Source organism: Arvicola amphibius, chromosome 17 (genome assembly GCF_903992535.2).
Source record: "Arvicola amphibius chromosome 17, mArvAmp1.2, whole genome shotgun sequence".
NCBI classification, from domain to species: Eukaryota; Metazoa; Chordata; class Mammalia; order Rodentia; family Cricetidae; genus Arvicola; species Arvicola amphibius.
The window spans coordinates 32,397,406-32,412,185 of NC_052063.2; the positions used below are offsets into that span (position 1 = coordinate 32,397,406).

A 14,780-nucleotide genomic window follows, 5' to 3' on the forward strand; every position below is an offset into this window, starting at 1 on the left:
AGCTGTTGCACTGGGTTCCCCTGCTTTCCTCTCTCTCTCTCTCTCTCTCTCTCTCTCTCTCTCTCTCTCTCTCTCTCTCCCTTCTCTTCCTCTCCCCATGGCCCAGATCAGGGTCATGTACACTTTGGACTCTCCCAGAGGTCCCTGCCTCCGGCTGTATCTACACTAAACCTCCTCCACCATACCTAGGAGCAGTCGTGTTTCCTTTCTTTCTTTTCTTTTCTTTTCTTTTTTTTTTTTTTTTTTTTTTTTTTCATTCACAAACCAAGCTAGACTCAGGTAGAATTATTTCTTTGGTCTGCCATTAGTGTCTTCTCTGGGGTGAATAGATATTTGTCTCCCACAAAAGTTTGCACAACAGTCATGCAACCTGTTCTTCTAGTTTGGGGTGGGGGTGTTCACTGTGCTCTGCAATGGGAGAGTTACTCGAAGGTTGATGTTCTATTCCAATGACAGGTCCAGCTCCCCCAGCTGGGCTCTGGCTCTCCCAGAGCTCAGGCATGACTCTAGAGCCAGGCACAGGTCTCACAGGATGTGCTCTACCTCTCGTACCAGCTGCCCTAGTCTTTTTTTTTCTCGAGACAGGGTTTCTCTGTAGCTTTAGAGGCTGTCCTGGAACTAGCTCTTGTAGACCAGGCTGGCCTCCAACTCACAGAGATCCACCTACCTCTGCCTTCTGAGTGCTGGAATAAAAGGTGTGCACCACCACTGCCCAGCCTCTAGTCTTCTTTGGAGAGAGCTCAGTCAGCTTCACCAGCTAGCAAACCACCTGAAAGTTGCAGCCCAAAGTGTGCTGTTTGGCCCCTAGCACTGTGAGAAGACAGCCACCACATGGTCACAATGCTACTGCAGGAGCCAGCTGTGGTAAGCTAAATATGAACAGACCACCCAAAGGAAGTTCTTTACTTCCAACCATTATCACCTGCCAGAGTAGGACTCAGCGGTCAAATTTAACGGAGGCCTGAGTCTCAGTAGTTTACCCTGAAGCAATACCTGGTTGCAAAAAGGACCATAAACTAAGATTACCTGAGTACCACCCAAGAACAGACCATCCAAAGGAAACACCTAAAGTTCCAACTGCTGTAGATAGGATCACCTGCCAGCAAACTCACCAGGACACCCCTAGACAAATGTCAGCCAATCAAGGGTCCTGAACCTCAGAAACCCTTCACCCCCACCTTTACTACTATGAAAACCCAACTCTAACTGACCTCTGGACTCTCCATTTATTCCAATACATTGGACATGCAGAGAGACCAAGTTTGCAAACTTGCATAAAATAAAGGCTCTTTGCATACAGAATTCAGTCTCCTTGTTTGTTTTTGGGGGACTTCACAGATCTGGGCATAACAGCTACGTGTGCACACAACTGTAGGGGAAGGAGGGATCTGAACTTCAGTAGGGGTATTAGATCTCTGTAGACTTCGACCTCTTTAGAACAGGAAGAGGAGGGTCTCAATCCTCCCGCCTTCTAACTCCTGGGCATTCGATGCTACAGTAAATAGGAATTTGAGAAGATGGATGTAGCATCGAATGCCCAGGAGTTAGAAGGCGGGAGGATTGGGGGTATCTGAGGCCAGCCTGGGCTAAGTAGTGAGGAAAGAAAGAGAAGGGGAGAGGTAGATTTTTAGAGAGAGACTAATTTCCCGATATCCCTTGTGCTGTAATATTCTCCTGCCCCACCAGAGAGCAACCTCTCTGCATCTATGTTCTACTTGGCAGACTTTGCTGCAGCTTAGCATACATGCCAGACTCCAGGTCTGAGCAGAACCAACTCATGGGGCTTTCACAGCCCTAAGAAATTCTCCCATGCCCGCAAACATGTCTCAAACACTCTGTAGAAGGCTCACTTTGGAAGGTCAAACAGGTGACTTCTAAGGAATGGCTCTATCTAGAGTACGGTGGCTTTTTTTGCAACATAATATTTTTATTGATTATTTGGGAATTTCATACAATTCATCTCAATCACACTTGCTTCCCCTTCCTCCCAGGTCCATTCTCCCACCCTTGCTCCGCCCCCCAAAAAAAAGATGGACCAAGTGCAATCTGCGTTGCTCATATGAGCATCAGGGCATGGGCAGCCCCTCAGAGATAACTGAGTCCTCCCTCCGGCCTCTCCCTGGTGTGGGAAGTCCTTCTGTAGATGTTTATTGGTTAATAAATAAAAAAGCTGCTTTCGGCCAATGGCTTAACAGAATATAGCCAGGCGGGAAGAGATACATCTATAGAGAGAGTAGGCAGAGTTAAAGGATGCCATGGAGTCACCAGTGGAGAAAGACAGCAGCTGCCAGCTGGAACCTTGCCCATAGGCCATGAGCCTCATGGTAAAATATAAAATAATGGAAATAGGTTAATTCTAGATATAAGAGTTAGTAAGCAATATGATTAGGCTATTGGCCAAACAGTATTGCAAATAATATAGTTTCTGAGTGGTTATTTCAAGTCTGGGAACAAACAGGTGGCTTCCAACAACAGATTGGCAGATCAGCATGGGTAATTACATTTACACGAAAACCTGAGAGAGCTTGAAAAGGAATTCTAGATACAAAAAGCCAGAGTTTAACTCAGCTTCTTGCTGTGTTTACTAGAAGCAAGCAGAGGCATGATTCCTTTAAGAGAGGTCTTTCTTCCTGATTCAGTGGTAGCAGAAAAAAATGGGCAGTTTCCAAATGGCAGCTTCCTGGGCCATGCTGCCAGCATGAACTCTGGTTCTTTCAGAAGTTCAAGCATGTAAATGGGGTTTGTGAGCAGAGTGCTACAACCTGCTTAATGGCAACAAACATAGACCCACTGTGTGCCTGAAAATGGGGTTGGGAGCATGGCTCCCTCTAAACAGACCTCTGCCCCACCATGTTGGGTGGGCAGAGCCAAAAAGCAAAGCAGCCTTAGTCTTAGTAATTATGCTTAACATTTTAAGAAGCGCTTCTGGACAGAAAAGGATTTCATATACACACCAGGAAAGATTCAGACATAAAAGACCTCTAAACGAGACACAGTGTGTTTTAAAAAAATGTATGTAGGCTTGGGAGAGAGAAAAAAAAGAGTAAAGAGACAGTAAATGTAATATAGAACGTACAGACAGTCATAGATTAAAGGAGTAAAGATAATAAAATAAATAATAAAAAGTAATAGAGTTAAAAACAAATAAGCCACATAAAGATGGAATATACATAGAGAATCTGGATTATGTACACTATTGTGTTTTCTTTGAATTTTTTGACTGCGAAGGAGCTAAGTACAAAGAGACATTTCATTGTATGGGCTGCTAATCTAAACCGTCCTATATACTTTAAAGGTATCTTGATTCCAAAATTTGGGTCAAATATTTGTTGCTTTGGAAAAGAGGTTCTGCTTTTGTTTCCACAGAAGATGAGAACCTGTGGATTAATTACAGACTAATGTGGTTTGATGTATCAAGACCCCCCCGAAAGGTCGCCATGAACACCCCCAAAAATCATTTTATCCAATAAAAAGCAGGAAGCAGTTTAAAGTGAACTGTGCCCAAATTCCAAAATATTGTTTATAAATGCTTGTTTACATTTAAAGGGGGATATGCTATACAGATTTGCATTGATATGGACCTTGCTTTATTGAATACAAATTTAAGGTCAATTTTGTTATATGTATATTTCTGCTCTTGATTAAGGTATTGTGTTTGTGCAACTCATTTCAAATGTAATGTATAATTAAGAAATATAGGTTAATAGATAATCATTTATAATAGTCAAACTTGGAAGTTATGTTAGTGTTTTTAGATATATAGAGATATGTTTCAATTAGATAGAGATTCTTCAAATCTTTCAAAGACCTTCAAAATATGGCATTTAAAATGTTTTAAAAACTTAGGACTTTTCATGACAATGAGACACATTTGCTCCTGGCACCACCAATTACTTCAAGAGAATGATGGGCATCGAAGAGGCATCTCATGGATTTTGTTAGCCATTTGGGAAAGAAACTGCTCTTTCCTGAACTGCTTTATGGTATGCTGTGTGAATGCAGGACCCACAGAGAAATGACTGCTGAACTTGCCTAACGGTGAGACCATCCTTTAGGGTTCCTGCTTCATGAAAGAGTCTGCCAGACATTCTGCAGAACACAGAAGAAAGCAACTGATGGACTGTCATCACAAGACAAAACAGATCTTCAAATTTCCTGCTTCATGGAAAAATCTGCTGAATACTATGGCCTGCAGGCTGAAGATGGATGCTCCAATGTTACAGAAGAACTTTGGGTGACTGTCCAGGCAGTGAGATGTCTGTGTCAATTCTAGAGTTCTGGAAGTTGCTTACAATGTACTTCCTGTTTACTTAGGTAATATTATATTCTTCTGTGGTCTTTGATGGAGTTGAAGAATAGATAGTTATAGTTTTTCTTAGTTATGATAAAAGATAAAGTAGATATAAATATTATAACTGTAATTGCTTGACACCTGTTTTGTTATATGTAATTTTGCTATGTTAAAGTTAAAAACTTCCTTTTTATTTAAACAGAAAAGGGGAAATGGTGTGGGAAGTCCTTCTGTATATGGGTTGCTTTTATTGGTCAATGAATAAAGAAGCTGTTTTGGGCCTGTGATAGAACAGAGCAGAGCTAGGAAGGGAAAACTAAACTGAATAGTGGGGAAAAGGAGGCGGAGTCAAGGAGAAGCCATGTAGCCCTGCCAGAGACAGACCCCAAACAGAACTTTACCCAGTAAGCCACAGCCGCGTGGCAGTACACAGACTAATGGAGATGGGTTAGTTTAGGATATAAGAGTTAGCCAGAAAAAAAAAAGAGTTAACCAGAAATATGCTTAGGCTATTGGCCAAACAGTATTGTTTCTATGTGATTATTTTAGGTCTAAGCAGCTGGGAACGAATGAGCAGTTTCCTCTCAACACCTCCCCACACCAGAAGCCAATGACTGTGAAGAGCTACACTTTAGCATCTCCACCACAGCCTTAAGGACCTGACCCTCCCCAAAGGTCTCCCACCTAGACCCATTCCCCCCACTTTCCTTGGGTGAGGGAGAGGTTGTCTCAGAAATCCTAAGTGTCTCTCATTCTCAACGGTAGTCCTTGACATCACCAAGTGTGTCACTTTTTGACCCGCCTGTAAATAGGCGTTTTCTCTCCTTTTCCCACCCGCATTGTGTAGCTGTCAGTCAAAAGGAGACCCAGTTGGAAACTAGAACTTTCCCTGAGATGTAAGAACTACAGGCAGGGCATCTGGCTCCAAAGCCTGGTCCTGAGGGTGCTTGGGAAGGCTGAGCACCATCTTTGAGTTTCTCCAGCTCAATTACACAACTACAGCACCTGGCTAAGACTGGGAGCACAGGGATTTCTCCGACTGGGGTACAGAGCCACCCCTTGATCATTAACTATGATCATTAACACATAAAGTTGATAAAAGACACCCACACCCACGACATGTAAGGTTACATTCTAGGGTCTACTATGCAGTCTTGAAAGGGTTGGTAATAGGTTCATTGCGAAGGAAGAGCCTGAGGTAATGATTACCCTTTCTGTGACTGCAGCAGCCAATTAATACTGAGGACATCACCTCTCTTTGGGCCTCTGTAGTAACCTCCCTGTCTAGGCTTCACCCCAACTAGACCAAGTTGTGTTTGCTTGTCCATAACCCTGCTATACTACAAAATCCATGAGTATGTGTTTTGGGGATTTTTGAAGGTGGGTATATTTATTGGTCCCAGATAGAGAGGGCAACAACAGACCAAAGAAATAACTGTGTCTAAAGGTCAGCTTAGTGAACCTGAGTTTGGAGTTCAGGTTACTTCCAGGAGCAGGTTACTTGTGGGAAAGCCCCTCACCCCAGCATGGGCAACACTCATGAAAGCTGTATCACAGCCAGCTTCCAGGCAGCTGACCTAGAAAGAGCTACAGGAGGCTACCCTGCAGTAGCTGGAGAGGAGCAGGGATTCCTTAGCCTTCCGCCTCCCCTCACATGGGAATGTTAATAAGCCAGCCTCAGGAGGGATTCGTATGGAAGATCACAGCTGCTCTGACCAAAGACAGCAATAATCAGATGTACCCCGGAGGGAACAGCCACCGACGATGGTTACCATCTCATCCCCCGGATCTGTTAGAACCCACACTAACATTTGGGGGGGAGAATCTTTACACAGCCCTCTAAGTAAGTTTGCCAGAGTTGCTGACTTAATTTTCCCAGGTCTCACCTAGAAACACAGGCAACCCTTTCAGAATGTGTTTTCCCCTTTTCTGAAACTGATCTATGGCAATTAGATTGCCTCAAACTATCCAAATGTGAAATTTGTTTTTTTCCCCCTTGAAACGGAGTCTCACTATGTGACCCATACTTAGTGCTTGGGTGTTCCAGGCTTTTTCTTTGGACCACCAACCAGCTCCCAAATCGTGACCCAGAGACTTATTAGTTTTGAGTTCTCGGCCTATCTTAGGCTCGTTTCTGGCTGGCTCTTTAACGTCACCTGTCTCTGTTCATCTACATTTTGCCTTGAGGTGTTCAGTCTTCTTTCCGTATACTTACTTTTGCTGTTTCCCTATATCTGGCTGGCTGATGGCTGCCTGGCTTCTAACCCCTGATGTGTTCCCCTCTTACCTCATTTTCTCAGTCTTCCTTTCTTCTATTTATTCTCCCTGCCTGCCAACCCTGCCTATCCTTTCTCTTCCCAGCTATTGGCCACTCAGCTCTTTAGCAGACCAATCAGGTGCTTTGCGTAGGCAAGGTAAAACTACTTTACATAATTAAAAAACACAACATAAAGTAACACACCTTTACACAGTTAAATATTCTGCAGCAGAAACAAATGTAACACATCTTTGCCTGGTTAAAATAATATTCCAGGCCGGGCGGTGGTGGCGCACGCCTTTAATCCCAGCACTCGGGAGGCAGAGGCAGGCAGATCTCTGTGCGTTCGAGGCCAGCCTGGTCTACAAGAGCTAGTTCCAGGACAGGCTCTAAAAAAGCTGCAGAGAAACCTTGTCTCGAAAAACCAAAAAAAAAAAAAGAAAAAAAATAATATTCCACACCAATGGGGTTACAGGTGTGTGCCTATCTGGTATATACCTGTTCTTTTAATCACCAAGTCCGACGTTAATTGTATGAAGACTTGTTTAGGGTTCTATTAGAACAATTAGTGTGTTCAAAATGAAGATGTGCTTACTTAACTATCATGTGTAGTGTTTTTGTTTAAATTTTAGTCTCTCTTTCCTTCCCTCCCTCCCTCGCTCGTGTGTGTGTGTGTGTGTGTGTGTGTGTGTGTGTGTGTGTGTGTGTAAGAGAAGGGGCCGATGCCATTGCAAAATGATCAAAAGACAATCTTTGAGATCCATTCTCTCCTTCTGCGGCGAATTTCAGGGATCAAACTCAGGTAATCAGGCCTGTGTGGCAACCCCTTTACCTGCTGAAACATTTTGCAGGCCCTGTATCATCTTTTTGTATTATGTATTTCTGGGAAAACCCACTCGCTCATCAACCAATCTCTCACATCACTCCTTTGTGAAACCCTTTATTGTTGAAGAGGAGACATTGTATTTTTAATGCAGGACACTACAGAGACCATAGTCGATACTTAGTGCCCAAGGGATTGAGGCTGTTCATATGCAGTTTCTGTGCCGAGCAGGAGAGAGCCAAGAGGAGATGGGAAAGCAAGGGAAACCAGAGAGCATGCGCTGGAATTAGTCGGGGGACTGTCTTCGTGAGGAAGTCGGGGTCCAGAGCAGAGTGCTAAAGACACAAATAAATAAAACTTTAAAGTCCCATCTAAGTCCTACAAAGTGCCACCTTCCCATCCACCCACTGAGGGAACAAGGCATGACCATCTCTACAGAAGGGAAAACCTTTGGGCTGGAGACTAACCGCTGGCAGCGGGTGCCTGCCCCTCCCGCAGTGTACTAAACACTGTCCTGGTGTCGTGATCTGTGCTGGGCATGCAGGAAAGAGAAGAGCCTAGTTCCTGTCAGCCAGCTCTCCCACCAGGAGGCTGGCACAGACAGGGCCCATCCACAGAGACTGCCCCGCCCCGCCCCTCCCCCTTCACAGTCCTTCCCAGACAGGCTCTTAACGACTTCTGTTTTCAGTAGCTTTACATGAATGAAATAAGATGAAGCAGTCATCCGTGTTGATCCACTTCCTCTAATCGCCTTTAAATGCTAGCCCCTGGGGACCGCATGTCCCATCTATCTGGCACCTAACAGGTTTAGAATACCGTCAGTGGTTGGATTGGGAAAGCTGCAATTACTGGCTCAGTCCCTCTGAAAGAACTTGGATTCACCAGCAAATATTAAAAGTAGATTTCCACAATGCACTTGCATTTTACCATTTGTATAAAATACTATGGCAAAATTGCACCGTAATTATCTTTATGGCCAGTGTATAACGTTGGAAGAGAGTATGTCACCCAGATATAGCTACCCGTATAATTATCTGGCCATCGGCGGGACTGAAATAACCATCTAATGAGAGCAAAATGATATGGTGAGCACCACGTAATCAGCGAGATACAGTTATTACAGCTCTGTGTGCCCTCTCGCCCACAGTAAAAGGGGGACCGGACCCAGTGCCTGGGCTGAAGGAGTCATGAACATGTGGTATCGAGGGTCAGCTTCTTGGGTCTCCCCCTTGCCACCCTGAGACTGAATTCCCAGAGCAAGGGGAGAGAGGAAGGAGGCTGCACAGACTGCAGGGGCTTCCCAGCACTCCCCCCACCTCACTCCTTGTCTTCCTCTCTTTAGAAACCAGCAAAAAAAAAGAAGGCATCAATTGAGCTGCTGTTGCCGTGTGTGCGTGGATGGCATCGAGGCAGAAGTTTCTGTGTTTTGACTGGATTTCCCTGAGGGACTCTCACACTAGTGGACAAGTGAGGAATCTCACAGCCCACTCAGTCCCGAGGTCTGGCCTAGATGGCTTTCAGCAGTCAGACAAAAGTCATCCAGAGGGGGCACATAAGGACACTCTCTACCCACCCTCCCCCACGCTCAGCTTCCAGACCGGAAGAGCCATAATATAGATGACTCTCAGAGGGCCAGGAACCATTATGAAGGCTTCATCTGTAAAACCACAACCTTGGGAGATTTTTATCACCATCCTTATATTCCAGATGGGGAAACTGAGGCATGGTGTTACATCAGGTATTGGCCAGGGAGACACAGCTAAAGAAAGGCAGGTGAGGTCGAGGATTGAATTTAGGGCATGCTTTAATACACTCTGCTGCACTGAGTGGCTAGGATGTGGTTTCCAGCTATTTCCAGACGTTTAGCATCCCTGAATCTCTTCCTAAACCAGAATGGCACGGACTACATTCTGAGGCTGTAGCTCGTCACAGTTTAACCTCCTTGGGAGGCAGATACCTCAGCTGTGAATCAGACCTACAGGGACTGCAAGATGATCTCACCGTCTTCTGTATAGATGACAAGAAGACAGTGTCCAAAAGCACAGGTGACAACCCAGGGGATGCCTCTCCCTGCTTCCTATCACGGCTCCCTCTGTCTGCTCAATGACACAGGAGAAAAAGATGAAAGGGAGCGTGGGGATTAGTGCGTGCGCGTGTGCGTGTATCCCTGAGCGTCATTGCGTTTGGCTCGTGATGTGCTGCACACTGGTGATGAGTCTGTATTAGGGCAAAGGTGTGTGCTCTGTAGCATCTATGAAAGCCACAGCTGACAGCTCCCACTCCCTCACCCTCCTCACCCCTCCAGCCAACAGAGCTTACCTTCTTCTGCACCGGGGGCCTATTTGAGGGTGCCAAAGCTGGGGGTATTCTCTTCAGCCACATCAGTGTGAGTGTCTGGGGTGGAGCAAGCATCAAAGTTAAAAAGAATTCTTCCAAATCAGTGAAGGGCTGGCTGGCTATGAAAGGCAGCGCTGGAAGACAGAGCTGGGAAAATGGGTCCCTCTCTCGACCACAGTTGGCTGTCCTACCATGCTCAGGGACATGACTGATCCTGACTATAGACCTGAGCTGACCGAGAAAGGAAGGGACGCGGACGCTCACTACAACTGAGAAAAGGCTCATCTTCCTCTCTGGTGACAAACTGGGAGGCACTTCTGACAACCTTAGCAGTACCCAGACCCTCCTGCTGGGTGTACCCTACCTGGCTGGCTGTTCCTCTTGCCCATAAGTCCCACAAAGAAATCATGCATGTCACCTGAAAGAAAAGGTCATTGTTTGTCAACATACATGTCAAGACTTCTGAGACTAGAATATTCTCTCTCTCTCTCTCTCTCTCTCTCTCTCTCTCTCTTCCTCTCTCTCTCTCTCCCTCTCTCTCTCTTCCTCTCTCTCTCTCTCCCTCTCCCTCTCTCTCTCTTCCTCTCTCTCTCTCTCTCCCTCTCTCTCTCTCCCTCTCCTCTCCTCTCTCATTTCTCTCTCTCTCTCTCTCTCTCCCTCTCCCTCTCTCTCTCTTCCTCTCCTCTCTCTCTCTTCCCCTCTCTCGTCCTCTCCTCCTCTCCTCTCATCTCTCCTCTCTCTCCCTCTCTCTCTCTCCCCCTCTCTCTCCCCCTCTCTCTCTCTCCCTCTCTCTCCCCCTCTCCCTCTCTCTCCCTCTCCCCCCCTCTCTCTCTCCCTCTCTCTCCCTTTCTCTCTTTCTCTCTCCCCCTCTCTCTCTCGCTCTCTCTCTCCCTCTCTCTGTCTCCCTCGCTCTCTCTCTCTGTCTCCCTCCCTCCCCCTCCCTCCCCGAGGTCTAAGCACGCTACACTGTCCTAGAAGTTGCTATGCACCAGGCCAGCCCTCCATTCTCCACCTCTCCTTTCTTAACCTCTGAGTTCTGGAATTACAGATGTGCGTCACCACATCTGGTTCCTCTTTATCTCACTGTAGCCTGAACCCCACAGCTAGCAGGTGCATCATCTGCTCGTCTTCTCTTTCCACCCCTCCCCCCAACACTCACACACCCACATTACACCAGTTTTCTACCACAGCAGGGGCTCGGCTTAGAGTCTTCATTACCAACAGGAGAGTCCCTACTTAGTTCCCAGTGACCAACGGGTGAGGGCTGGGACCATTCCCCATGCCCCTCACACCTGCTCTCTCCTTGTTTCTGGTGCCATCTCCCAGAAACTCAGAAAGGCTGGCTAAGCAATTACAGATGGCATATTGTCTGCACCATCTGAGTCAAGATCAGCCAAAAGGCTGACTGGCTGCTTGCCCATGGAACTCCAGGCCAATGGTCAGCACAGATAAGGAAGAAGCTACTCACGTTTCTGAGGAAGTGATGTCTCCTTAGGTCCTGGAAAGCCCAGCACAAGAGTGGGTGAAAGCAGCAATTAGAGAGGAATTCAAATCACAGCCCTCACTAGGACATCTCCCCCACATCTCCCTCCCCACTGAAGGGGTTTCCCAGCCCAAACTCATCTTCAGAGCCCTGCCCTCTGCCCCTTCCCTCTCCAGAGCCTCCTCCTACCTGCACTAGCCTTGCTCAGCGCTTTCAGCAATCCTTCCAGAGAGACAGAGCGGCTGTCATAGAGTCTCCGCAGCAAAGACTGGGGCAGCTGATAGAGGCCAGAGTCCTTGCGGGAAAGAGGAGCGGAGAGTTGAGGGCCAAGGTCCACACCCACCCACCTGCTCTCTTCCTGCACCAAGCAGCCTTGTCCCAAGCCCACCACAACTGGATCCAACACCCCGTTTCCCTCAGGATTTCCTCTGGCTTACCCTGGGAGAGAAACGAGCACCAGCACTGGGGGCTTGTCAGAAATGCAGACACCTACCTGAAACCTAGGCAGGGCCTGAATCTGAATGTGACCCCACGGTGGTCATACACATGGCGAGGTTTGGGGTCATGTGGAGATTTCCCGGAAGGCAGGCCTGGTAAGTGACTTCCTGGGATGCCCATCATGCTGTCTCCCAAAGCTAAGGGTGAACCCCTGCCCAGCCCAGCTCCCACCACCTCTCAGTGACAATGCCATAGGTTCAGGAACCAGTTTGCTCAAGGATGCAGTCAGTCCTCTGAATGCGCCATGAATTTCCCACCCCCAAGAAAGACCCTGCACACTTAGCAGGTGTCCTCTGGCCTGAATCTCAGTTGTGCCCCTCTCTAGAGCCTAGTATGCTTGGGCTATGGTGGACATCCAGGAAACACCCCATATAAGCTACCCAGGCACCCCCCACACATATTGCACCCAGTATCTCTCGTCTTCACAGACCTTGGGGAGAGAGGTGGTCTCTTTTGTTGACCAAGAGAGGCAGAGGGGTTTCCTTGGGGCCTTGGGTGCTGTAGCAGGCTTGTCTCTGAAGAACCCAGAGAGTCTTACCACCCTGACTTCACAGCCTGTTCTTTTCTTGTCGCTTACCTAGCAGCAGGTTTTGTTTGGACCTGGTGTAACCACTGCCACCTGCATAGCTGCCCAGGCGACTACATGTGTGCATGTAAATGTGTGTGTGCATGTGTGTATATGTGCACATGTGCTATCTCTCTCTCTCTCTCTCTCTCTCTCTCTCTCTCTCTCTCTCTCTCTCTCTCTCTCTCCCTCTCTCTCTCTCTCTGCCCAGCACATAGCTTCCCAGAAGCCACTTTTTCCAAATTGTTCAAATACTCAGCCCACCTCCTCTAATGAGATGCTAACCAGACTGGAGCTGGAGAGGCAGAAGGCTTCACATGCTGAATTTGTAATAAGTCCCACCTGTAATCATCTTAAAAGCATTTGTACCAATGTAACTGCTGTCAACCCAAACCCCTGAAAAGACTTCCTTCCTGCGCTCCCCCTGCACTGACCCTGACAAGTCCTATTCTTCTTCCTAAAGGACCTCTGGGAATGCAGGCTCACCCTGGCCTGCTTCTCAATTTCTGTTTTACTCCTCTGAGGACACAGAGGCTAGAAGTAGGCAAGGGAGGGAGAGAAGGGGAAGCACTGGGCCCTCAGACACACCTGGGACCGTGGGAAGAGGGTAAGGAGAGGGTGGGGGCGGGATCTGCATCGGGGAAAAATAAGAGAACACGTGTGACTGATAGATGTACTAGCACACAGAGGGCCACTCAGGGGAGAAATCCTGCCTGCATCTGGCTCCATCGGAGGGGAGCTGTCCCTTGCCAAGAGACAGACTTGAGCCAGACTACAGAGAACTTGCGTGGCCCAACTTACCCACAAAACCACTCGATCACATGTCGCCAACAGACAACCGAACAACATATTTTCTAATTTAAAAAAATAGTAATTAAAATGTAATTACATTATTCCATTTCCAGCCTCTCCCATGTACTCCCTCTCCTCTCTCTCAGATCCAAGCCTCTTCTGTAATTGTTAAAGAATATTTATAATCCCAAATATACAAATGCAATCTGCTCCATCCGTATGATGCTGAGCAACGTTTTCTAAGGTACACTGTATCTACAAGACATCCAAGACAGAGAGATACCCTGGAGACAACGGAAACAGGAGAGGACCGGAGATAGAGAAAAATCTAGAGACAGAATGCCATCAGCCCACTTTCCTCCTTCCAGCTATCCAGACAGACAGAATCCCAAGTCTCCCCAGGTACTGGACTCTGTCAGGGGACATCTTACCTCGCTGTGCCTCCCAGCAGGCACCACCTGCCCCTGAGACTCCTCACAGACAGCCCCGAAGCTGCCAGCCAAGCAGAGCACCAGGATGGCCGCGAACAGCATGGTGCTCCTCATGGTGCCTAGAAGACAGAGGTGAAGGAGGGAAGGCACAGCTTGGTGGGAAGCCCGCCGGCCTTCCTGACCCGCAGCTAGGCTCCACCACGCTTTTCCAGCTCTCCACCTCCCCTCTCCGAGCCCTGATCTGAAGAGAGGGAAATACATCTCTGAGAAGGGGGTCCCCCATTAAACATCTCCCCAGGATCTGCCCAACAATGAGCAATGATAGGGTATGGGGGTTTCTAGATCATAAGGATGATAGATTCACAGGACGTGCACTGGTCTGTTTCTTTAGTTAGCATGAGAAGAGACCCTGGATACGGTCTAGATAACCCCAAGACTTAGAGAAAAACTTTCTAACCTGTAAGAATCAGTCTTGATTCTGGCCCTCATCCTGATGCCTTCCTGGTACCCTACTTGCCTATCAGAGGCTGCCCTCTCCCTTTTACCCCTCTGATTCTAAGCCCATCATGCTGGGGCCAGCTGTAGTCCACCGCACTTCCCAGAACCTACCTGTGGAGCTGGCTGGATGGCAGGATCAGGGAGCCGGCTGGTACTGCTGCAGAGAGAGAAGCAAGAGCTCAGGGCTCAGGAAGGTGGTAGGAACCAGTCCCAGCTCCCTGATAAAGGTTCTGGGAGGGTTTGGGGGAGCCGAGGGGAGGGGCTGAGAGTCACCAATCCCAGGGTGGCTGGAGGGGAGGAGGAAAGCTGGTAGGGGAGAGGAAGCAAGCTGCTGTCACATACCCAGACACGCAGGCGCATGCACACACCACACACACACACACACACACACACACACACACACACTTGTCCGGCAGCCCACTTTCCAAAGGCACCCAAGGCAGGCACTCTAAGGAATGTCGTTGTATGTGACCTCTCACAGGATTGTATGCCAGGTCGAGCTCAGTAGGTGTGTCTCCTGGACTGCCAGCTCCTCTTCCTTTATCCTCTGAGCTGGACTACAGCCTGGAACAGCTCAGACAGGTGTCTCTCTGCCCCTGCCACCATCACGGCAGCTGGGGCTGAGGCCCCACTCCAAGACTGGGGGTGAATCTAGTTCCTTCTGCCCTCCTCCCGGTCCTTACCCCAAGGGAGAAGCAGGGCTGCTGGACTGAGGATGGAGACCCTCCTCTGCCCACCTTTGCCTTCCTGACTGCACAGGCTGACTCTTCCTTCCATCCTTCCTGCTGCAGTCCAGTTCACCAGG

The 14,780-nt window shown here is 47.9% G+C and overlaps 1 protein-coding gene across 1 annotated transcript; it reads right to left on the reverse strand.

Annotated features, from left to right (window-relative positions):
- Positions 1-7,605: 7,605 nt before the first annotated feature.
- Tac3 (tachykinin precursor 3) lies at positions 7,606-14,198 on the reverse strand. Its single transcript, XM_038315139.1, has 7 exons — positions 14,087-14,198; positions 13,478-13,596; positions 11,381-11,486; positions 11,177-11,206; positions 10,073-10,126; positions 9,691-9,765; positions 7,606-7,706 (listed from the first exon to the last, which is right to left on the reverse strand). The coding sequence occupies exons 2-6, from the start codon at positions 13,589-13,591 to the stop codon at positions 9,710-9,712; spliced, it is 360 nt and encodes a 119-aa protein (XP_038171067.1). The 5' UTR covers positions 13,592-13,596; positions 14,087-14,198; the 3' UTR covers positions 7,606-7,706; positions 9,691-9,709.
- Positions 14,199-14,780: the final 582 nt, after the last annotated feature.

Bases quoted from the DNA above. Each gene is read 5' to 3' on its own strand.
- Tac3 (XM_038315139.1), bottom strand. From the start codon at position 13,591: ATGAGGAGCACCATGCTGTTCGCGGCCATCCTGGTGCTCTGCTTGGCT. The intron at 11,207-11,380 runs GTAGGAGGAGGC...TGGGCTTTCCAG, and splicing joins GCTGAGCAAGGCTAGTGCAG to GACCTAAGGAGACATCACTT. The intron at 10,127-11,176 runs GTGAGTAGCTTC...CTTTTCTTTCAG, and splicing joins GACATCACTTCCTCAGAAAC to GTGACATGCATGATTTCTTT.